The 23,705-nt window shown below is 36.2% G+C and overlaps 6 protein-coding genes across 10 annotated transcripts; 3 read left to right on the top strand and 3 right to left on the bottom strand.

Annotated features, from left to right (window-relative positions):
- Nucleotides 1-1,077: 1,077 nt before the first annotated feature.
- LOC125189343 (ethylene-responsive transcription factor 11-like) lies at nt 1,078-1,512 on the bottom strand. Its single transcript, XM_048086631.1, has one exon. It carries the CDS (start codon nt 1,510-1,512, stop codon nt 1,078-1,080), a length of 435 nt encoding a protein of 144 aa, XP_047942588.1.
- A 4,949-nt stretch (nt 1,513-6,461) lies between these two features.
- LOC125210839 (MACPF domain-containing protein NSL1-like) lies at nt 6,462-9,780 on the top strand. The gene is made up of 7 exons (XM_048110445.1): nt 6,462-6,778; nt 7,600-7,838; nt 7,980-8,184; nt 8,295-8,378; nt 8,462-8,645; nt 8,746-8,912; nt 8,986-9,780. Exons 1-7 carry the CDS (start codon nt 6,500-6,502, stop codon nt 9,676-9,678), a joined length of 1,851 nt encoding a protein of 616 aa, XP_047966402.1. The 5' UTR covers nt 6,462-6,499; the 3' UTR covers nt 9,679-9,780.
- A 205-nt stretch (nt 9,781-9,985) lies between these two features.
- On the top strand, nt 9,986-11,474 carry LOC125210849 (uncharacterized protein At4g28440-like). Its single transcript, XM_048110458.1, has 2 exons — nt 9,986-10,326; nt 11,112-11,474. The coding sequence occupies exons 1-2, from the start codon at nt 10,065-10,067 to the stop codon at nt 11,303-11,305; spliced, it is 456 nt and encodes a 151-aa protein (XP_047966415.1). The 5' UTR covers nt 9,986-10,064; the 3' UTR covers nt 11,306-11,474.
- A 210-nt stretch (nt 11,475-11,684) lies between these two features.
- On the bottom strand, nt 11,685-14,019 carry LOC125210859 (protein NUCLEAR FUSION DEFECTIVE 6, mitochondrial-like). Of its 5 annotated transcripts, XM_048110503.1 has the most exons (4): nt 13,786-14,019; nt 13,562-13,686; nt 11,883-11,936; nt 11,685-11,790 (listed from the first exon to the last, which is right to left on the bottom strand). In XM_048110503.1, the coding sequence occupies exons 1-3, from the start codon at nt 13,923-13,925 to the stop codon at nt 11,929-11,931; spliced, it is 273 nt and encodes a 90-aa protein (XP_047966460.1). In that variant the 5' UTR covers nt 13,926-14,019; the 3' UTR covers nt 11,685-11,790; nt 11,883-11,928. The 5 variants fall into 5 exon arrangements, with proteins under 5 accessions (XP_047966460.1, XP_047966425.1, XP_047966452.1 ...); XM_048110468.1 differs by lacking the exon at nt 11,883-11,936; XM_048110495.1 differs by having other exon boundaries at nt 11,713-11,936.
- A 2,156-nt stretch (nt 14,020-16,175) lies between these two features.
- On the bottom strand, nt 16,176-17,243 carry LOC125202731 (protein E6-like). The gene has a single exon (XM_048101175.1). The coding sequence runs from the start codon at nt 17,190-17,192 to the stop codon at nt 16,428-16,430; it is 765 nt and encodes a 254-aa protein (XP_047957132.1). The 5' UTR covers nt 17,193-17,243; the 3' UTR covers nt 16,176-16,427.
- Nucleotides 17,244-22,169: 4,926 nt separating this feature from the next.
- On the top strand, nt 22,170-23,558 carry LOC125215356 (dnaJ homolog subfamily B member 13-like). The gene is made up of 2 exons (XM_048116755.1): nt 22,170-22,442; nt 22,560-23,558. Exons 1-2 carry the CDS (start codon nt 22,278-22,280, stop codon nt 23,409-23,411), a joined length of 1,017 nt encoding a protein of 338 aa, XP_047972712.1. The 5' UTR covers nt 22,170-22,277; the 3' UTR covers nt 23,412-23,558.
- Nucleotides 23,559-23,705: the final 147 nt, after the last annotated feature.

Below are 23,705 nucleotides of genomic sequence, written 5' to 3'. Positions count from 1 at the left end.
GGGTGATTATAGTTGAGAGTGGGATACTGTGGTGGTAGTGAAGAATAGAGGTTAGAGGTATTGATTGGCTCATTTAAGATTTCTGCCATTGCCTCCTATAGGAGAGAGCTAAGCAGAAGAAAACAAAAAATAGCCTGCTCTGATACCATGAAAGCTAAGTCACTAGAGGCCATAAGAGGAAAAGATAAAAGAAGAAAGGATTATAATTGTTTTATGATTGCTTGCTTCATTCATTGATGTAATCAGATTAAATACAATGAGAGGAAAGATCTAGATTTATGCTAGCTGGAAAATAGTACAATGAGGACCACAACCAAATGTTGCCACATTGCCCAATTCCTTAATCATGCTTAGCAGCTTGTTCAACTCAACCTTCGTTCGGATCAATAACATTAAACATTTAATATATTTTCCCGATATGAACCAATAGAAATGATCCGCTAAATTCATGATTAACGTGATTAATAATTAAAGAGGTATATACCATATAATCATTTACTTATATACGGCATAAATGCCGTATTTTCGTAGTAGTTTCGTTCGAGGTTTGACTGTTTCCGTAAGCTGTCATTGTCATGAATCATCAAACACATACACTATTTTTAATTTTGCAAGTAATTAAGTACGTATGCATTTTTCATTTTATCTCTTAAAAAAAGAAAAATATCATGAAATGTATTTGTACGTTAAACAAAAGATACAAGTAGTATGAAAATAAACGTGGCAAAAGTCGGAAGCCACAGCAATTAGTGTCCGTCCGTACTGACACCACACGTGCCTAACCGTAGCGCCGAATTAGCCCCCTTTCCCGGCCGGAGCTATTTTCCGTCTCTTTCTTTTTTATATGTATAGCGAAAACGTGCAATAAAAGGAAAAACAAATTAAAGAAGCGGTTGATTTTGCTGAAATAGCATTCCATTGATAAGAAAACAACAAATCCCAAATCCCAAATCCCAAATCCCGGCAGAAAATGGGACATATTCTAACTATTGACATCCGACGGTCTTCGATCTCTCATCTACAATTAACCATCTAAATATTTTAGTTTTTTTATTACTCGGATACAAATTCCTCCAACTAAGTATATTCGGGAGGAGGGAGGTTGAGATCGAGAGCGATGCCTCTTCCCGGCATGTCCACCACGGCCGAACACGACTCTGAATCGCTCCCTAGAAAATCCAGCGTGGGGCGCCGCATTTGGTTAATCACTTGGATAATTTCCTGCCGCGACTCGGGCCGGAGATTGAGCATCGCCGGCCGGCCGAGGGTGAGGTGCACAAGGTTGGAATCGGTGGGAGGAGGGAAGTTGGTCTTGGCCTTGTGGCCGCGGAATCGGCGGGCGGCGGCGTCGTAGGCGCGGGCGGCCTCCTCGGCCGTGTCGAAAGTGCCCAGCCAGACGCGGCTCTTCTTCGCGGGATCCCTGATCTCGGCGGCGAAGCGGCCCCAGGGGCGCTTCCTCACGCCGCGGAAGTGCGAGTCGGTGGTGTCGCGGAGCCGGCCAGCCGCCGCCATCAAAGTGGGTTGCTTCAGTTGTTTGGGGGAGAGAATGAGTGGAAATGGGACTACTCAATATATATATATAGAGAGAGAGAGGGGTTAATTGGGGGAGATGGGTTACGTGGCAACCAGGATTCGTTGGCGGCATTGCTGATTAGATACGTGGGAAGTGTAAACGAGTGAGTGTGTTATACAATCTGCTATGAATGGCATGTGTTTCTCGTTACTACTACTCACTTCGTTCTATAGCGGTGAAGACATTTCTTTTCGGCACACAGATTAAGAAAAAGTTATGTGTAAATGAAAAGAAATATGTTGACTTTTATCAAAAAAAAAAAATAACTCTGCTATTATGGAATGTACCAAAATAGCAAAATGATTTTACTACTATGAAACGGAGGTAGTAGTATGTAGTACTATCTCTTTAATGTTAGTCCATAAAATTAGTACTATATGACATGAACCCAACATAACATTAATTAAATCTTCCATTCTTTGCTAGCCACCGCATATTTTCACTATACATTTTACTCCTATATGAATTTTTAGTTTCAACACTCAAGCACATGACAAAGCTCGAATATTAAATTATGGTAGTTTAAGTTTTATTTGTAGCTATAGATTACAAAAGTTTGCCTTTGTAAGCTATAGATTACACATATATAATTATCAACTTATTAATTGGAGGGAATCATCTTATCGGCCAATGATGTATCCATCATATTACTACAATAGAAGATGAGATGAGCGACGTCAATAATTTCGATATTCACAAGAGAAGGATGCGACGATGCAACAGATAAGAAAGGTGTGGGATGAGAAAGAAGAAGTGCTAAGTAAAACTATACAATAATTTACAAGTGTTATCTTTGAGTCATTAAAAAACTTGGTTACTACGACTCCTCTCAATCTTTGCATTCTATGCCATAAATTATTTATTGCACCCCATACTCAGAATTCAAGATGCACTCTGTTATCAGCTATTTCGTTGCGGATTGAAAAATTATATGACTAATTCTACAATCTCACAACTACCTATAACTTTCTGATTTGTTTCCAGCATGACAATATTAAAATTCAGATAAATTTTCATTTTTATTAGCTTTAGCAATTGAATCTATAACATATGAGAAATTTATATAACGAATATGACCATAGTTTGTGTGTTTTATAATCAACTTCATAACATATGAGAAATTTATCCAACGAATATATCTACTTTTAACAAACTATATTTTGGGTAGTATTTGTCGACCAATTAAATGTCCGATATGAAATGGTTTACTCACGTCAACGAAATTTCCACGTAACAGCCGCACTACGACATGAACTTTTTTCTTCATTTCATCTTTTAAAAAGCAGATTCATTAATTTATATATGTGCCAAATATGTTTCACAAACTCGTAACATGTATGAAAAAAGAAGAAAAAACAGTGCATGAATTTCCACAATGGCTGCGCTGCGTTGAAACTATTAGATCATTTACTACAGCGTACGTGGTCGGCGCAGGCGCGGCTGCGGAGAGCCCGCCGCGGTTAAAGACGGGGAATATTAACCCCCTACTTATTTGGTCGGCGGCATTAAATTAATCAATTCATTTATTATTACGATTCATTTTGTTACTGAAGTGAAATCAATTTCCCCAACATTCATATCATAGGTTACAAACTAGAAGCAGTCATATAATTTCCTCGGTGTAAATCGCATCAAACCTTAGTACTGTTTTTGAAATTATTCGAATCCACCTCTACTTCTTCAAATATGCATTGCACACACCAAAATCATTCAAATTCCATTATTCTCAATCAATTCTATTTATTTTAAATCCCATAATATCTCGCCGTGAACAATTCAAATAATAACTCGTAGCAAATGGCTACCCCAACCACTCTTAGTTAGTCCTTACGATCCAAACAATTAATCCACACTCTTTACTAGTTCGAGTATGAATGTATGATTAGTAGATGGAGGATGAATGAATTATAATATAGTACTCCTAGTTAGAATAACTCTTGTTACATGATTAATGAGGTCGTGTGATCACACTCATGAGATCTTAATTATTTCATATTCACGATCATAGCTTCACAAGAAGGTGTGTAAAATCAACCCAGCTGCGACGTTCTCATAATCTCATTCAATGTTCGCTGATCAAGTCGTATTGTTTGTCATAAATTTGTAGATGTAATTGGGATTAGGTTCCGAGTTCACATATTCATGTCTAAGTTGGGTGTGATGCATACACATGAACACAACTACTAGCATTTACCGATAGTACGATGTTTGAAAAATTACAAATATATAAGAGCGAATTCTATTATTGAAGTTTATCTCCGGTTAGTGAAGTGTTTCCCTTGGACATGACCCTCCCTCCTAGCATTAATTGGGCACCAAACTAAGTAAAATAACAAGTCTGCCTTTAGCTAGCTAGGCATTTTCCTTAAAGAATACTACTCCTAGCAAGTTGCAAGGATACCATAATTTGCAGTTCAAAATCCACATAATACACGGTTGGAAAAAGCACACGGATTTAGATTCGGACATTAAAAGTAAACCAGTAATGAAGAGGATGTTTCCTCCTCAAAGAATTATCATTACAATATCAATTGTGGAATATTATCTGTAATAAAAATCATTTTATTTTTATGAATAAAAGTAGTTAGATGGAGTATAATATTATTGGATTTTCGTACACATCGTAGATTGCCAGGTGTCATAGGAAGGCAAAGTCGTCAGCCGCCGTATCAACTAACGCTAATTCACATTGACAAAACCCAAAAGAGTTTCACGAGTCAGAGAATAAATAGTCTAAGTCAACACCCCCTAACCCCCACGCTACTTCCGTCCTAAGACAGAGCAATTTGCCCAAAAATCGGCTATAAATCCAATTGATTACATTAAGAGAATACATTCATTAATCATATCCTTCTCCGTGTCAACTGTTCACTATTTATTTTTTATTACTCAAACATGAAATTAGAAGGAAAAAAAGTTAAGTATTAGTACTACAAAAGAGTGCCAATTAACAATCTGTTTTTGAGACTGGCCAAGGTGATCGACTAACTATAATAAAATAAAAGCAGTGCAATATATCATTTTATAGTTAAAGAGTAACACTTCATGAAAAAATTATTAGACTCGTTTCAAGTCTATATATTCCTGAAGTATGCATCAAGTTAATGCCTCAAAATAATAGGTCTATATTATGCTAGCAAAATAACATTTGGAGCTAATTATATAGTTTAAATGAATGGATAATAGTAATCAAAAGAGCTCCTTACCTTAGTTATGTCTGATAACTATTAACATGGTGTTCAGATTGGAAAATTAACTAAGATTGAGTCTCACGGATGTTATTTGGTTGGATAGATATGATCTACTACTTAATATCGAGACAACCACATATCATTAATCATAGAGGTATGAGTGTTGCTCTCTCATTCATAAAGTTTAGTCGTAGACAATTTCAAGACAAGTTAATTTTAAATATCCTATAAAGTATATTATCATGCGCATCCCATCTAAAACAACTCAAAACTGATACACATGTAAAACCTAAAAGTAGTCCAATATTCCTAACTCATTCATGGTGATATCACCCGATTTTTCGGGTATCGGATCGGGATCGGGTAGTGAGAATTTTGGATTATCGGGTATCGGGTTATCCGATATCCGATCGGGTATACCCGAATTATCCGATATATCCGATTTATTTTCTAAAATTAATAAATTATATTTTTATTATAACTAAATGTAATTTAACCTCTTAACTATAATTTAATTAATACTTAATAGTTAGCATATAAGATATGTATTTAATTTTTTAATTAAATTTTAATTTCATTGACTTGTGATATTTATAATTTTGAATTTTTTGATGATATTATTATTAGATCTTGATTCTTATGAATTATTGAATTGTGATATTCATAAAGGATGAATGTTTGAACTTATGAATTTTGATGGTTATTGACTTATTGTGGATGGATAAAAAAATTTAATATGTACTATAACTTATGAATTTTGTATTTTTCAAAGTTTGTAGTTATTTTCTTTTAAATTCGAACTACTACAAGAATTTTGTATTCCTAAAAGGTTGTAGTTATTTTCTCTTTAATTCGAGCTACTATAAGAATTTTGTATTTCTAAAAGTTTGTAGTTATTTTTACTTGGATATTAGTACTTTAACTTTGTATTAAATTTGAATTAAATAATATTAAATAAATTCTAAAAGTTTGTAGTTAATTTTCAAAAAAAAAAAAAAATCAAAATTACAATTGGGACTGGATACCCGAGTCGGGTATTTGGGTACCCGAAATCAAATTCGGGTCGGGTATCGGGTATTGAATTTTGGAAATTTCGGGATCGGGTACCCGAAAATTTCGGATCGGATATCCGCGGGTACCCAATTTGACAGGCCTAGTGATATCATATCCATACACCAGCACCTACATTGTAAGAGGAGAGTTACATACTCTTATGTCACAATGGCTAGTTTATATACCTAATCTTGTGAATAACATAGCATATAGTCCTTAAAATGAAATTTATGAAGTGGGAAGAAGATTGTTTACTAAGCCGGAATATATAGACAATAATGATGGCTGACACTAACAATAAATGACAGGCATATCAAATAAAATTGTGTGCATAGATATTATGTATTCCGAGATAGTATTAATATAAATTAAAATAAAGTCATCTTGAATCCATCTAACAAAATATCAAAATCTTGTTACCGTAAGAAGGGGGGTCTAATATAATCCATTTAATAAATCTAATTCAGACATTCCGAGTAAACTATAATCTCATCACCAACACAAAATAAAAAGACAAAAATGACAGAACTACCCTCGTATTATTAAAAGCAGACGGAGGGTATATAAGTGATTTACATGGTCCACCGATGATTGATTAAACAACCGTATAAAAGAGTCAACGAAACAATTGATTTCATCTCTCAGCTCCATTCCAACTTTGAATTCCAAACACAGCAGCTCCATGGCGTACAATCCGACCAGCAATGTTCGGATGGACGCGCAGGCGGCGGCGGAGAAGGCCGTTTCCGTAATCGGATTCGGATACGACCTGACGTCGGATCTCCGCCTCTCCGCCTGCAAGCACGGCCCCTCCGGGTCGGGTCTCATTGAACTGGACCGGACCCGCACCAAGGACTTAGTCGTTCCCGGAAACGTCGTCGTTTCCGCCGCCCCTTCTTCCATCAAGTGTGATAAAGGCGAGCGCACAAGGTTTAGCTCCGACGCCCTCACCTTCAATCAGGTACCTCAATTCATTAATTTCATCTTTTCTTGGAAAATTCAATTATTAGATTTTGATGAATTATGATTTATGACTAAGTCAATTTTCTCGTAAATCCCGTTGATTTAATGTAATTAGTGATAAATAGTGAATTTTAAAAGCATAAACGGAATGTAGGGTAGCAAAAGTGTTTATTACTGATAATTAGTTTTGTGTCTATGCTTTCTGTCATACTATTATTAACAAAGTAAAGACAAATAAATATTGCCTTGTCATTTTCAGCTACAATTCTGAGCTACATTAAGAGCTAGTTGTTCAAATATGGCGGCTTATAACTTAAATTCAGATTTAAAATTTATCCATTTTAATAAAAAATTATCTTTTTTCTTACATCTATGGTCTAGAATTTGGTTCCTAATTCAAAAAGAGCTGTCTTGCATCTTCTAATCTTGAAGTCAACCGTTGAGCTAACCCTCATTGAATTTGAGTGGTTGAACAAAACTGATGGAATAAATTTCCTTTTTTTTAAATGATAATTTTGTTTATTTTGCACTGCTATCATAAATGGCATTATGATATGCTGTATAATGTTGACTTGTAGTTGTCATTCATGAATATGGCTTCTACATATTTTTTTAAAACAGAGAATGATTCAGCCGATTTATCCAGCTGATTTTTTGTGATTTTAGTCATGAAAATAGTAATTATGTTTGGATCCATCATCCATGCATGGGAGGAAAATTTTTGGATTATCATCTCTAGGTGTAATGTGAATATGTGATGATCTTTACGACATCGTCAAAACTCTTACACGGCCATTTCATTGGCTTGGAAATGTACAGATGTCAGCTCATTTTAACCAGGAGTTGTCTCTGTCGGGTAAAATACCATCTGGTCTGTTCAACACAATGTTCGGCTTCAAAGGCTGCTGGCAGAACGATGCGTCCACAACCAAAATTCTCGCGTTTGATGGTTGGTTCATCGGCTTGTACACAATTGAGTTGGAGAGATCTCAACTGAGTTTATGTGATAGCGTGAAAAAGGAAGTGCCGTCTACATGGGATCCTGTTGCTCTTGCTGAGTAAGCTCCGTTACTCAAACCTCATTTTTCCTATTACCAGAATCTGTTTATGTGATAGCGTGAAAAAGGAAGTGCAGTATTCTCAACGAATGCATCAGATATTCTTGATGGTAACTGATCAGTGACTTCCTGAATTTCCAGGTTTATAGATAAATACGGTACTCATGTTGTCGTTGGGGTTAAAATGGGAGGTAAAGATGTAATTCACATAAAGCAGCTTCAAAATTCAAATCTCCAGCCTGCTGAAGTGCAGAAATTGTTGAAGCAGTTAGCAGATGAACGATTCCGTGAAGACGGAGACAAAAACTCCGCAGCTAACTCAGATATATCATCAAGAAAGCCGAAGGTACTTGGACGATTAGAGTCCACACCATGCTAATGCACTCGAAAACCATCTCTATTTTCCTTAAATTTGATACTCGGATATTTAAACATGAAAGAATCCCCTGCTTGCAGGTCGAACAATCCATAGTTTGGGATCTTCAGTTACCATTTGCAAGTACAGTGAGACCGCCCGTTGTTTCCCACTCCAAAAATGAAGTAAGTTTATATATCAGATTACTTGATAAGTAATTCTTCTCCAATATTTCTTAGCAACTAAGTATATCGATTTCTGTATGTAGGATTTGTTGAGCATTCATGTTGGACGAGGGGGTTTAGATATCTCCCAAAGTCATAACCAGTGGCTTTCGACCGTTTCTCAATATCCCAATGTCATATCGATGTCTTTTGTGCCTATTGTTTCCCTGCTCAGCGGTGTCCGGGGCAGTGGTTTCTTAAGCCACGCAATCAATCTCTACCTCCGATGTGCGTATGCTCGTATCAATTCATAAGTTGATAAAAAAAGTGGTTATTTAACTATTTTTGACAGTTTGTAATATTTTCATTTTTCCACATTTTTGTGCAGATAAACCACCTCAAGAGGAACTGGCCCAGTTTCTGGAATATCAGTTGCCAAGGCAGTGGGCACCGGCATACAACGATCTTCCTCTCGGACCTCGTCGCAAGAAAAAGTCGTCTCCAGCTCTTCAGTTCTCTCTTTTGGGTCCTAAGCTCTATGTCAATATTGTGAAGGTAAACATCACTCATACTGTTGTCCTAGTGTTTCGGACGCGCATGATTTCCGTTAACGACAACAAATGTTCAGGTCGATACGGGTAGCCGGCCTGTCACGGGCATCCGGTTATACTTGGAAGGAAAGAGGAGTGATCACTTGGCAATTCATCTGCAGCATCTATCAACACTCCCTGACTCACTCCAGCTCTCGCCCGACCACAGTTACGAGCCAGACGATGAATCTCTGCACCGCGGTTACTTTGAGCCGGTCAAGTGGAGCATATTCTCACACATATGCACTGCTCCTGTCGAGTACCTCGGTGCACGGATTGACGACTCCGCCTCTATCGTGACGAGGGCGTGGTTCGAGGTCAAGGGGATCGGAATGAAGAAGGTGCTCTTCATGAGGCTTGGGTTCTCGATGGTGGCATCGGCAGTCATCCGTCGGTCCGAATGGGACGGGCCAACCGCGACGTCAAAGAAGTCGGGGTTGATCTCGATGCTGATGACCACACCGTTTAGTACTGCTCTGAATCAACCTCAGAAGCTCCCGCCAAAGGTGGATTTGAACTCGGCCGTGTACCCGGTAGGGCCGCCTTCGCCGGCCAGAGCTCCCAAGATGGCGCATTTTGTCGACACGAAGGAGATGGTGAGGGGGCCGGAAGATACGCCGGGGTATTGGGTGGTGACCGGAGCAAAGCTCTGCGTGGAGAATGGGATGATACGAATCAAAGTGAAGTACTCTCTGTTGACTATAGTTTCTGATGACTCTTTGTTGATATGAGGAAAGTGTAATTGTGTGGAGATTTTGTTTGTACATGATGTGTACATTTGCCTATTCATATACCAACCAAATATATTTTTTGCTGCACAAAGCTTAAAGGAATATGCTTAGTATTATCAAATAAAATAAAATATGAGGTAATATTCCAAATACAATTACAAAAAATTGTACACTAGTTTTGACAAATGTTGTTTATTTAGACAATGCACAGGCCCAATACAAATCATGCATAAAGGCCCATATAAAAGAGAGAATCAGTCAACGACGTCGTTCTCGAAGCCCCAAAATTTTCAATCGCGAATTTAGGGTTAGGGTTTTCCATATAACCCCAAAACCCCAAAAAAACATTTCATTTTCCCTTTTGTCTGTTTCTCGCGTCACCAATTATGGCAACCAAATCCGCATCATCGACAACGGCGCAGAAGAAGACGGAGTTGCGGAAGCCGGTATTCGTGAAAGTCGAGAGCTTGAAGCCGGGTACGAATGGGCACACGCTGACAGTGAAAGTAGTGACTGCCGAGACCGTTCTCAACAAGAAGCCACGCAATCCGACATTTCGCGGAGCTCAAAATCAGAACACGAAAATCGCCGAGTGTCTGGTTGGCGATGACACCGGAACGATCCTCTTCACCGCCCGCAACGACCAGGGTATGTCGTCACTGCCCACATTCAGCCGGAAACTTATCTGTATTGTTTTTGAAAAATAAATTTCATCGATTATTTTGAGTAAGTCAATAAGTTTTCTGCGGGATTGCTTTTATTTTATTTAGTCTGAAAATGTTAATGTGAAATTTTCATCTAGTTTTCAGTTTAAAATATCTGCAGTAAAAATAAATTGTCAAGTAGGAAAATTGTATTCTATAGTGTCATCGTTTAGTGTGATTTCATCTCATTTCAAATGTTTGTTCTGCAATTTTTTTGTTTTAAAATGGTGGCGACTTCAAGTTAAGCACCCTATATCCAAACTGTTATGCTCATTACTCAGCCTTCCTTCTTTGACGATGAATAAATGTTTCATTTCTTAAAATGCTTTCAGCATGTACCAGAAATTTGCAAAATTCTGTTAACAGCACTGTAAATACCTAAACCTTTTAACTTTAATTTTGGAAAACATGTTTTTTAGCTGTTGGAAGTTACAATGAATATTTGAGGCATTTTAGCTTTAGGTCTTGCTTGACCCAATCTTTGGCTTGTGTGGTGGCATTATCAAATACGTTCCAGAAGCATGTTAGTGTGCATATGATGTATTTTACCCTTTTGTAGTTTTCTTGATTAAATTGGATATACAATATGCAAACTTAGGTGCTTGTTGAGGCTGTTTTGAGTTGCATTTCACTCTTTAGATCAGTTGTTTCTTATTTTCTTTATGCGTGTTATGAATTTGAAGATAAATGTAGCTGTTTTTGTTGATGAAAACCTTACTTGACTTGCAGTTGAGATGATGAAGCCAGGTAGCACAGTGGTACTCCGAAATGCAAAAATCGACATGTTCAAGGGATCAATGAGGCTGGCTGTGGACAAGTGGGGCCGCATTGAGGTAGCTGAACCAGAAAAGTTTGTGGTCAAAGAGGACAACAACTTGTCGCTTGTGGAGTATGAGTTGGTTAATGTTGTTGAAGAGTCTTGAGCATGTTGGGGTTCAGTTTAGCTTATGGCTGATTTATCTGATTAGCTTGTCTTTTGTTTCTCCCATTAAGGTAATTATCTCGTAGGGACTGAGTTAGCTTGGTTTTAATTGTTGATGTGTAAAAAGATCAGCCTTGGTTTATATCACATCTCTATTAGATTTTTGTCTATTGATAGATTTTCTTACCCAGCTGCGTATGTAGTCCACATTGATAGCTGGATAGATGCTACTACAACTGAGCTTCGTAAGAAAATATTTTGAGAAACCTATGAAAATAGGATCGGGTCTCAAAAAGCAAATCAGATCCCTTCCAGTTATTGGGCAAGAAACATATCATCGTATTGTTACAAATCTTAGACCAACTATTTCCCAAACAAAATGAGCTCAAAATAAGTACTACTATAAACTTCAAGAAAAGAACTTCAGCAATCACATTCCTGAATACCAAACATCAGAAGGTAATTTGAGTATCCAAATGGAAGAATCTACAAAAAAAAAAACAGGGCTATAAACAACAGCTCAACATTGAGACTCCAATTGGACTGAAGCTAAAAAATGTCTCTGAGAGCGGTATTACAATGTGTAATGACAGCAACAGAACAATCACGCCCACATTGTAACAATCATCCATCTACAATAAAGAACAAGAATTCTTATAGCCAATAGTTAAAATGAACAAGAATATTTGCTACATGCATTGTAAATTCAATCAAAAAGAAAACCGATTAACAAGGTGCCTTGTTATATTTATTTGGTCTTGTAATAATACAACTTCAACATAAACTAAATAGCACAATTTGGAATATCTCTTCAATCCGAATATCACCCCATGAGCAGTTATCACAATCCTAGAAAGAAAAAGAAGCCCAAGTCAAAAGGTTGTTAACGAACAGATAGCAGGTAGTGCATTTATCATAACCTGTCAGTGTTAGGCTACGACAGGTCAGTGCCTTAAGGTATAGTATGACGAAGTTGCATAACAATTACCACATCTCAAGGAATAGATGCCACAATTTTACATAATTCAGTCACTTGTCACTACAACAAATCAACAAGCAACTCTAATTTCCTTATTTGACACTCTAGTAGACCACAAAAGGAAAATCCACCAAAAAATGGCCATCTCTTGCGCTGAGCTCTAGCCATATGACTACTTATCAGATGTACTATTCTAGTGCACATGCGAAAATGCTTTTGGAACAATCCAACAGTCATCATACCCCCTCGATGCAAGCTGATTAATACAACATATTATCAGCAAGATATTTATACGGCTAATTAAACAATATTTCAGCCTAACAGGTTCTAAGCAGGGTAATCGATGAAACGACCAAGTTCTGCAGATTATATGTAATAGATGGTAGGCATCAAAATCCCCAATGTACAATAATTGGGAAATTCTACTATAATGAATCCAAGGAAAAAAACATGAAAAATAGGCCAAAATTGTTGACGGTTCAATATTACGTGGAAAGTCATAATATGTACCCATATTCTAATTTAGAGCTACAGTATTTCCTAAAGAAAGGAAATAATTTATGTCTTAAAAATCAGCAATTTTCCTTCTATCCTATGAGCCTGCAAGCTAAAGGTTATTCTGAAGATTTTTTCCTTCTATCCCATCTCCCATGCCTAACTAAAGAGATATAGTCTACAGATATAAGGTTTGAGTACCTCATCTAATAATTGGAAGGCAGAACATACTACATTATATTAATCAGATAAAAGAATAACATTTCTTCACCTCATGTTCATGACCTTCATCTAGTCCTTTCTTGCCCTACAAGATGGAAAGAATACACCTCTTTCATTTTGAGAGCTTTGTGCTAGACCTCAAATAGAAGAATGCATGAATAGTAAAAATAGAGGCTTGAATGCGAGAAAAAAATGTCAAACTAATACTTTAGTTAATTGCGTCTCTTACTCGTTCCTAGGATCATTTATTATTAAGCAGAAAAGCACTATTTATCTTCTTCGAGGAGTATCAGCTAGCTACTTGCAACGAGGGTAATTGCTCAGGAAACAAATATACTTACTAAAACACCGCCTAATCAAACTGATGTACAATCCAATTTGGGGAAACATATTCACATTATATAATCATACAGCAATAGGTGCTATTTGACTAAGTGTTGAGCACACACAGCAAAAATCATGGATATCATATGTGGATAATTAGAATAAAAGTCACTATGATTATATCAGAGTTACAGCAGAAAACGTCAATATGTGCACCGAGGAAAATGAAGAAGTTACCCTCGATAGTCCAAGCGTGGGTACGCGGAGCGACGGAAAGCATGGAGGTAAGCAGAGCTGAGGCAGTGGCGGTGTGGTAGGGCAACATCGAAGCCACGGCAACACTGCTCATCTCCACGGGTGACCTAGCTCAAAAGCGCATCTCAAACACCAAAATTGTCGCAATAGAGAAGTCCGTTTGGAATCGCATAAGCGGGAAGTCGAACTCAATCGACGTAAATTACCTGAAAATGCGAGCGGAGAGGGGATTTTGGGATGGGAGACGAAATGGAGAAGGAGAAGCCCTCGGCTTGACGCCGACGGAGATTCTGGCGGCGGGGCATCGGGCGGAGCGCAAGATAGATCTAGCAGCGAAGGAGGCCATCTCAGCTCAGGTGCCGAATACACAGTACAGAGATAGGGTTTATTGGGGATTTGGGGTTTTAGCTCTTCCCCAGATTTTGCTCAGAGATCCTCCTTTTTCGAGTACTTATGTTTTAGCCCAAATAAAAATTCTCTTGGGCCAACTTTTTCAGCCCAATTTGAGGAAATCACTAGATATAAAGCCCTTATCAAGTTGCTGCTATAAGACCATTTATTTTGGGCCCAACAATAGATCTAACACCATATCTTAACGCACACCATAATCCTACACGACTGTTGTTCGAATGGTCGGAATCGGGTCTTATGAATATTGTTCCGTGATGTACATATGATCTAGCAATTAATTTCAGTATAATATCATTTAGATTAGTCTTGACTATTAATTTCAGATCTTGGATAATCTCGAGACACCAAAATAGTACAGGATTGTTGTTCGAATGGATGAATTGGACAGAATTGGGTCTTATAAATATTGTTCGGTGATGTACATATGATCTAGCTATTAATTTCAGGATAATATCATGTACATTAGTCTTGACTCGCGGGTCATGACTCTCACTTTTGACAAAATTAATTTAAGACCTTGGATAATCTCGAGACAATTCAATCTGAGTAATTGAAAACCATGGTATGATGCACACTCCACGTGGCTGAAACTGATGGAAAATTATGAAGCTTGTCAATATATGAGTATTAAACAAACAGATGGATGGAGACTAGAATACGGACCACACAAGTCTCACAAATGAGCCGAATTAGGGTAGCTGTTAATTCGTTATCCAGCCAACTCAACAGAAAGTGAAACTTTCCTCTAAATATTGAACTCATCCTATTTTTTATTTACAATATATATCAACTTATCAAGAAATCAAACTTATATTCAAGTAGCATGTGACCTTATGGAGTATTATAATTTTGTTCTCACTTGAATTTTGACAGCAAAATATTCTTTCTGTTTTGTCACTAAATATGTGCACTGTTTGTTTCGTTTCGTTTCATTTGTCATCCTTTTTTTGCTTATTAACATTATGCATCAACTCAAAATTTTCAATTAAAAAGGTAGTAGTACTATTAGTATAACCCTATCAAAGAGATGTGAGTATAAATAAACATTAAATAGATATATTTATCTAGAAGCTGCGTTAAGAATTTATTCATGATTAAGAAGATGGAAGCTATGATTAATTACTTACCAATGTGATTATGCAAGGTAAGATGGAAGCTATGATTATTTACTGCATTGTCACACCTTGATCTCTACATACATTCTGACAATTTTACCCCCGTCATCATTACACATTTACACTACAACTCTCGTGACATGGGCCTCCATTCTAAGAGTAATGCCTTTCAATATTAATACACCCTTCCTGTTTCTTCTCTTTCACTTTTTTAAAGAAAAAACAAATGATAAATTTTAAATTGATAGATCATGAAAATGTGGCTGGAGATTTTAGTACACATACTTGACATGTAACAATTTAAAGCAAAAAGAAACTTGAGAGAATTTTAAAAAAAAAGTGACTAAATAAAGATTGGCAATCTGCCGTGATAAGCGGGAGAATTGGACCGGCATGTATAATTAATTGTCACTTTTTAATTTAGTATCTTATTCAAAATTAAGAATAAAAAAAGGGAAAGAATAGTGAAAGGAATTACTTTGGGGAGTGGGCTATTTTTGGATTGTGATCAATAAATTTGATTTTGCCTTGGAATATTGGGCACTCTATTATCAAATTCCCCCTCCATTCCGGCGACGTTCAAAATCATAACTATAAATATTTAAATATACTTAGATGTGTAATTTCTTCCAGAAATTCTATTTCAATTTTTCAATGACCGGAACAAAAAGGAAAAACAAAAGTACGCTTCAAGAAAGCACTTATAGTTACTCTATACTTTTACTTTTAAAAGCGATTGTAATGACAGTTACATCCCTGGCCTCTACAATAAATAAATAAATAACAAGAATATTTAGAAAATACTTAAAATAGGCTACCAACAGAAAATCATTTTAGAAGTTGGCAGAAACAACAAGTAATGCGACCACAAAATTTGAAAGTATCTCATTCTATTACTGTATATTGAATTTTATGTATGGCAATTATCGGTGGCGTTTGCTTCACAACTTTACAAAAATTACAAAAAAAAAATAGGACGAAATTTGCTTTAACCATATATCAACAATCAAATTATAACACTTTTTGTGGTATGTCTCAAGCCTTTAAAAAAGTGGTGTCACCAATCATAATTAAAAAATAGCCCATGTAATTATATTAAATAAAACCAACACGTACAAACTTCAATTCCAAAATATAGCATTTAATATACAAATTATTATAATACTTTATAGTTGAAAACCGTAAAAATAGCAGCACATGAAAATAAGATAAAATAAAATAAAATGTGTGGTTTGGTTTTGAGTAAAAACCATAACTTAAAAAACACCCATCACTGTAAATTAAAGTAAATATCTCCTTGTTGTTGTGGTGGTGGTTAATTTTCAAGGCATGTTTTCCTCATCCTGGAAGTGTTCTTCATAGGCATTGTTTCCATAGAAGTTTGTGTTGGTGAAATCATTCTGCGGGCGAGCGGCCTTCAAGGTTTCATAAGGGTGATTGCTGCTGTACTTCTCCGAGTTAACATCGTAGAAATATTTCCCTCCTTCCAAGTGGCGCGTGTCGCTCATTCCCTGCGGCTGGAACGTGTTGCGGAAGGCTGGGCCGCTGTTGAAGCTACTGCCTAAATAGTAGTTGGCAACGCCGTTGTCTCTGTTGGTGGTGGTGGTGGTGGTGGGGTAGCTTCTGAACTCGGCTTCGTCTAGCTGCTGCTGGTTGTTGTAGTAATTCTCCTCCCCACTGTAGTAACTGTTCCTGTTCTCCTCCTCATTGTCATTGTTGTTGTTGTTGTTGGGGTTGGTGGTGAAGGTTCTCTCCTCTTCGGATTCGGGCTGGGTGACGTAGGCGACAGGGTTGTAGTTCTTGGGGAGGTATTTGTTGAGGGGTTGTTTGTATTCGGCTGCGGTGGAAGGGGGGTTTTGGCCGGTCTCCTGGCTGTAGAGGCCGTAGCTGTTCTCGTTTTCGGGGAGGAAATTGGGGTCTTGTTGATTGGTTGGGACAACAACATTGTCGTTGTTGGTGTTGGTGGTGGTGGTGGTGGTGGTGCTAGGGATTTTGTTGAACAACTGGCTGTCTCTTGCATGAGTGGGGAGAGAGGAGAAGAGGGCGAGGAGGAGGAAGATGGAGAGCTTCATGGCAGGGGAAGCCATTGCAGATGAGAGGTAGAGAAGAGAGTGTGTATAAATGGTATTGTGAAATTAGTTTGGATTGTGTGTTTTTATAGAGGGAGTGAGTGAGTGAGTGTAGAATTTCTACTGAATCGGTGGAAATGGGGACATAAAGTATAGGTCGGGATTAGGTCTCAATGGCATTCACAAATAAGATTAAATTATATGTAAATTAGGTATTTATTTCCATAATTTCGTCTTTAATGGGAATTAATTATATCTGCGCCTAGTGTAAATATGGGCGGGGCGCCATCAATAAATTCAACTTTTATGATTAAAATAAAACGTACAATGGATGGTTGTGTATGAATCAAGCATACTACAAAAGCTTCACGTTTCATTATTATGGTTATTATAAGTATTAGGATGCACCCTATATCAATATAGTTTACCATGTTAATCTCTCTCTATATATAAGATATGTAGATAACATTTATCATAGATAAATATGGAGTTGAAAAAATAAAATTCCAAAAATTGGGTAGAATAGTCATGCGTGGATTGTGGATGGAGTGGGTGGGACATGAAAAAATATAGTTCTACACTAACCATGTGCCCTCTTCAAAAATTTAAAGGTTGCACCAAACTCTTCTTTACACTTATTGAATTTATTTTGATGGGGGGCCTCCCACACTCAGTCACAAAATTCAACTTTACATATATTTTCAAATTCATTCTAATCCTAAGACTCATAGCCACTACATTTCTAGAAAACCCATTTTTCGGTATGCTAAATATGAGTAGCATTGTGAATATTGTTTTTTGAGGAAATGATTTGATGAGTTTAGATTTCTATATAGGACAAGATCCATATACTTGGACACTATATGATTATGACAAATTAGGATAATCAACTAGTACTAGTATGTCAAAATCAAAAACTTATTCTAAATTTGATTATTAACATATGCTTTAGCCTTAGGTGTATATAAACAAATTTCCCCTAATCTTTCATACTGTATTAATTCAGTAGAGTTGCTAGTTGCTACACACCAACTCTACCGGCCCCCCTCTCTCTTCATAAACCAATGTGTACTCTACTTCTTCATTTTTTGGGCTCAAGTAATAAATGTTTTCAACCATGATTTTTGACTTCTTTATGTTTTTAACTTAATGCCTTTTAATTTGATGGGTTGCATCTTTTCATGTTTGGTGCTATTATAGAACCATAATTGGTGGGTAGTATGAGAAATTTATATTTCCATTCATTATTTCCCTCATATTTAATAAATACCCAACAAATTATTTGACGGTTTGTTACTGCCACTTTATGTTGTTTTCGTGCTTTGATGAATTGCATGTGGCGATAATAAATAATAATAATTTCACATAATGAAAACCTCAAAACTTTGGGGTTTTTTTCTTCCATTTTTAATTATTTGGATGAGGTTGAAGCATCGTCATTAAGGAATGCATAAATGGTGGCGTTTTAGGTCTCTATAATTGCATCCATTTTTTGCATTTTGTGGGTAGTAATTGTTTATAGTACTTGTTTTTCAGTTATATTTCAATCTCAAGATGCACAAATCTTGATTTCTTGATATTATAAATATTTTTTAAAAAAATTATATGTAGGGCAGCATTTTGGTGTGGGGTTGGAATGGGAGATGGATAGCTAATCAAATTACCAAATCACATTAGTTAGTTATAAGTGTTTGACCAATCAACCTTCTTAATTTGTCAAACGCCTTTATAACAATCACATTTGCCCTGATTTTTCCTTGGGCCAAGCGAAATTCTTGCGCGATTATCGGAAAATATTAATTTAATTGAAATTGCAAAATAAGGGCCATAAATATTGTTTGAAATTGTCGACATGTCATGCCCTTCTCCTCCCATCCCTGCAACTGCTATATAGTTTGAAATTTGAACTGTCATTCAAATAGAAACTTATTTTTATAAATAAAAACTCATTTTTGATAATGTACAATTACTTTTAATCATTTAATTTTAAAAATATACTGTGGGTTAATAATGTGTAGCATCATAAGGAGAAAAAATTCAGTGGTCTCGGAATACCACGGTGGAAAGCATATGTGGTATACCCTGCCAATAGTATTTTGACAAATAGATATGCATATTGGTCTCACCTCTAACTAGAATGACACTTAGACACACACAATTATGGAAATTTCTCATGTGCATACATAGATAATATAGCTCTATATACACACATATATGCACATTAATTACCATCCAATTAGTTAACGGCAAAAATTTGATTTGATATGAAAATTTCGAGAACCCAATATATACTCATTAACTATGATAAAATCTTTATATATTAACTATTGAGTACTTTTGATAGGATTAAACTTTATTATTGGTGATCAATTTGAGTATAGTAGTTTTATTTACTTTTATCTTTTAATTGCTATTTACTACGACAAGCTTATAATCTATTTTATTTCTAGAGTTGTTATGGTGTATTGGCAAATTTTTAATATAGTAAATATATTATTTTGGATCATGTTATTATTATTAAGTACTCATTGCTTTATATTTTAACATAAAATACAACAATTATTAAGTTAACGTGCTATAGAAAAATAAAATAAGAATTATACTATATTACCATTCATATTTAACATGATACAGAAAAATAAAATAAGAAGTATACAATATTATCATTCATATAGAAGTGCAATACTTGTTAAAAGAATAACAAAAAATAATTCTATTAAATATTGTGTACAATGTATTTAATCAAGTTACGTGTTATTGGTGCTTATATGATTTGTAGCGTAATTTTGTTCTCCACAATGGTAGAAATGGCGGCTATTTTAATTGACGCGAAAGATTTTCTCGTAGTTAACGAGTATATATTGGGTTCTCGAAATTTTCATATCAAATCAAATTTTTGCCGTTAACTAATTGGATGGTAATTAATGTGCATATATGTGTATGTATATGGAGCTATATTATCTATGTATGCACATGAAAAATTTCTATAATTATATGTGTCTATGTGTCATTCTAGTTGGAGGTGAGACCAATATACATGTCTATTTATCAAAATACTATTGGTAGGGTATACCAGATATGCTTTCCACCGTGGTATTCCGAGACCACTGAATTTTTTCTCCATCATAAGTTGGTTGTTGTGAGAATTTTTTATTTAATTTAATTTTTAAACAGTAAATTTATGATAAAAAAAAATACTCCGATGTTTACATGAGAATTTACCTATACAAATAATTTAAACATTTAAAATCATGATGACATAAAAAAAGGCTCAAATATGGTGACATAATATGGTTTCTTTACATTTGAAAATCACTTAAATTAATAGCTTCCAATAGTTAGATGTTGATCTTTTGTCCTGACCTAGAAGATTTATTAAACTGAAGTGCATTTGGTTAAGATTGTCATAGTCAAATATTAATTGAGACATGTGTCTACCCATTTCTATGAGCATGTTCATTGCCTGTTTGTTTTCGACTAAACCACAAAGAGTTGCCCTGCCTATCAATACAAGCATTAGGTCCACACACTCTTAAGAATTTATATAAGTATGTTAGAACATTTCTTTTTAGGAGCTTGAATTCTACCATGATCTTTTAGATGAAAGTTTTTGCTCTATATAATTTTCTTTTTAGCTGGTCACATGCATATAATTTGTATTTTTTATTTGATTTAGGTGGCCACAAGTATTTGGGGTTCTTTCATTTTATTTTCCCTTATTTTACCCTTCACAGTATAGCATTTCTAAAAAGCCAGCTAATTTGAAGAAAGTGAGAAAAATGACTCATTTATTTCTTGCTTGAAAGTCGCCATTAATGGATTCCGAATATAGTACTTATTCTGAAAGAAATAGAAAAATATTCACGAAAATCCTTTATTATCTTTTAAGCAAAAGAAAATGGAAAGACCTAAAACTACAAGACCCAAATAGTCAAAGTCACTTGTGATTGATTTCTTGAAAGATTTTTTATTTTTAGTTTTTTTTTAAAGAAAAATTAAGAGCCGCAGATGTTGATGTCATTTCCCCTTCTACTAAGAAACATCAGTACGACTACGATATTTCATTAGTATTCACAAATCACAATCCTTCCATTCGGCAGAATACATTAATATAGTTTAAACTGTATCGGTATGAGATTATTATCTATACGTTATATATTATTCATTTCGTTTACTTAATTTAGTTAATACTACTACAAGTTTTTTAATTTGGTGGTAATCTTTTCTTTTGTAATTTAGTGGTAATCTTTTCTTTATAGTGGTAATACTTACCATATATTGTAAATGGGACAAATATTTGAATTCTCAACTAGTGGATCTTAACTTTATGATTAACATAGCCTGCTTTATGGAGTAGGCAAAATAAGAGCATTTCCATAATATTGGGCCATTTCGCAGCCCAATTGATTATAAAAAATTTGATCTTCAGCAATCAAAGCCTACATAGAAAGGAAAAAAAAAAATTGAAATACTAAGTTTTAGTTCAACAACTATAACGTTATTTCATCAACTTTATTTCAACAACTAGAAAAAAATGGCCCAATCTAGTGACGAGCCCAAGAAAATAGATTTCATTAACTTTTTTATCCACATTATCCTTTTAAGATTCAAGCCGCTAAAAAATACTAATTCAAGCCGCTAAAAAATACTAGGACGTGTAATCGTAGACAAAGTGAGTAGACTCTTTCATTAGATACATAAATTATATTGAGTTATTTCTTATTTTTAACAATATTGATAAGAGTTAAGTACTACTCCATGAAAGAAGCAAATGCTGTGATATGGCTAACCAATGATGGAAAGGTGTAGATGTAAATTTGTTTCCCTAAAATTATTCACAACTCTTGTTTATCCCTCCATTCATTTTGTAGAAATATTGTAATTTGATAGGAATAAAAAGGAGATTTAAAAAAATAGAAATGAGGCACATAGACCGGATGGAAGTAGCTAGAATCTAGAAAGTTCGAGCTGATTCTAGTCCAGCCAGCATGCTGATTTCCAGACTCATCTCCACACCCATTAAATCATTCACTCACTCATCAATCCCTCCATACACTTTAAAACATTCATTAGGAATTTGCAACTTGGATTCAGCCAAGAAAAATGGGTGTTGATTACTACAAGATATTGCAGGTGGACAAGAATGCGAAAGACGACGACTTGAAGAAAGCTTACCGAAAGCTCGCTATGAAATGGCATCCCGACAAGAATCCCAACAACAAGAAAGACGCCGAGGCCAAATTCAAGCAGATTTCCGAAGCCTATGATGTATGTTTTTCTTTATTCATCGGTTTAGTGTGATGTTAGGATTTAGGGTCCGTTCATTCATTCATTTATCCCCAATTTCGATCAGACGAATTTACAATTCATCAATTCCTTCCGCAGGTTCTGAGTGATCCTCAAAAGCGAGCTGTATACGATCAGTACGGCGAAGAAGGTCTCAAGGGCGGTGTGCCGCCGCCGGAAACCGCTGGCGGCGCCACGTTCTTCCAATCAGGAGACGGCCCGAACGTGTTCCGATTCAATCCACGAAACGCCGACGACATATTTGCAGAATTCTTCGGCTTCTCCAGCGGCGGCGGCGGAGGAGGAATGAGGGGCGCCACTAGAGGCTTCGGAGGGTCCATGTTCGGCGACGACATCTTCAGCTCATTCGGCGGCGGCGACGCCAGGCCGATGAGTCCCGGCCCCAGAAAGGCGCCGCCGATCGAGCAGAAGCTGCCGTGCACATTGGAAGAGCTGTACAAGGGAGGTACGAAGAAGATGAAAATCTCCAGAGAGATATACGACGCCAGTGGGAAGACATTGCCGGTGGAGGAGATTCTGACGATTGACATCAAACGAGGGTGGAAGAAGGGGACCAAGATCACCTTCCCGGAGAAGGGGAACGAGCAGCCCAATGTGATCCCTTCCGATTTAGTGTTCATAATCGATGAGAAGCCGCACAGAGTCTTCACCAGAGATGGAAACGATCTTGTTGTAACGCAGAGGGTATCTCTGGCTGAAGCGTTGACGGGATACACACTTCACCTCACTACATTGGATGGGAGAACGCTCACCGTCCCCATCAACACCGTCATCCATCCTGACTACGAAGAGGTGGTTCCTGGGGAAGGTATGCCTTTACCTAAAGACCCTTCCAAGAAGGGCAATCTCAGAATCAAATTCAACATTAAGTTCCCAACTAGGTTAACGCCTGATCAGAAATCTGGAATCAAGAAACTACTTTCTGCTTGATTTTTTGAGTTTTGAAGGATATATGTATACATTGTAACATGTTTGTTACTATATCAACAAATAGTGCTTGTTGAACTTGATTGTTTATCCTATGTCATCTTGTATATCCAGCCTTTGAAGAAGTTCAAGCTATGAAGGTTTTCTTTACACAGGGCATATAAATTAACTAATTAAGTAATGCTTGAAGAATCTTCATCTTGTGAAGAAGATGCAATTTGGTAGCTCAAGAAATCAAAGTAGTCTGTTGTTTCAACTTTTTACCATTTGACATACTGTCTTGTATTATGTTGTATT

This window comes from Salvia hispanica, chromosome 1 (assembly GCF_023119035.1).
Source record: "Salvia hispanica cultivar TCC Black 2014 chromosome 1, UniMelb_Shisp_WGS_1.0, whole genome shotgun sequence".
Taxonomy (NCBI): Eukaryota; Viridiplantae; Streptophyta; class Magnoliopsida; order Lamiales; family Lamiaceae; genus Salvia; species Salvia hispanica.
Note: the sequence above shows the minus strand (reverse complement) of the source record. Positions and strands in the feature narration are given on the sequence as shown.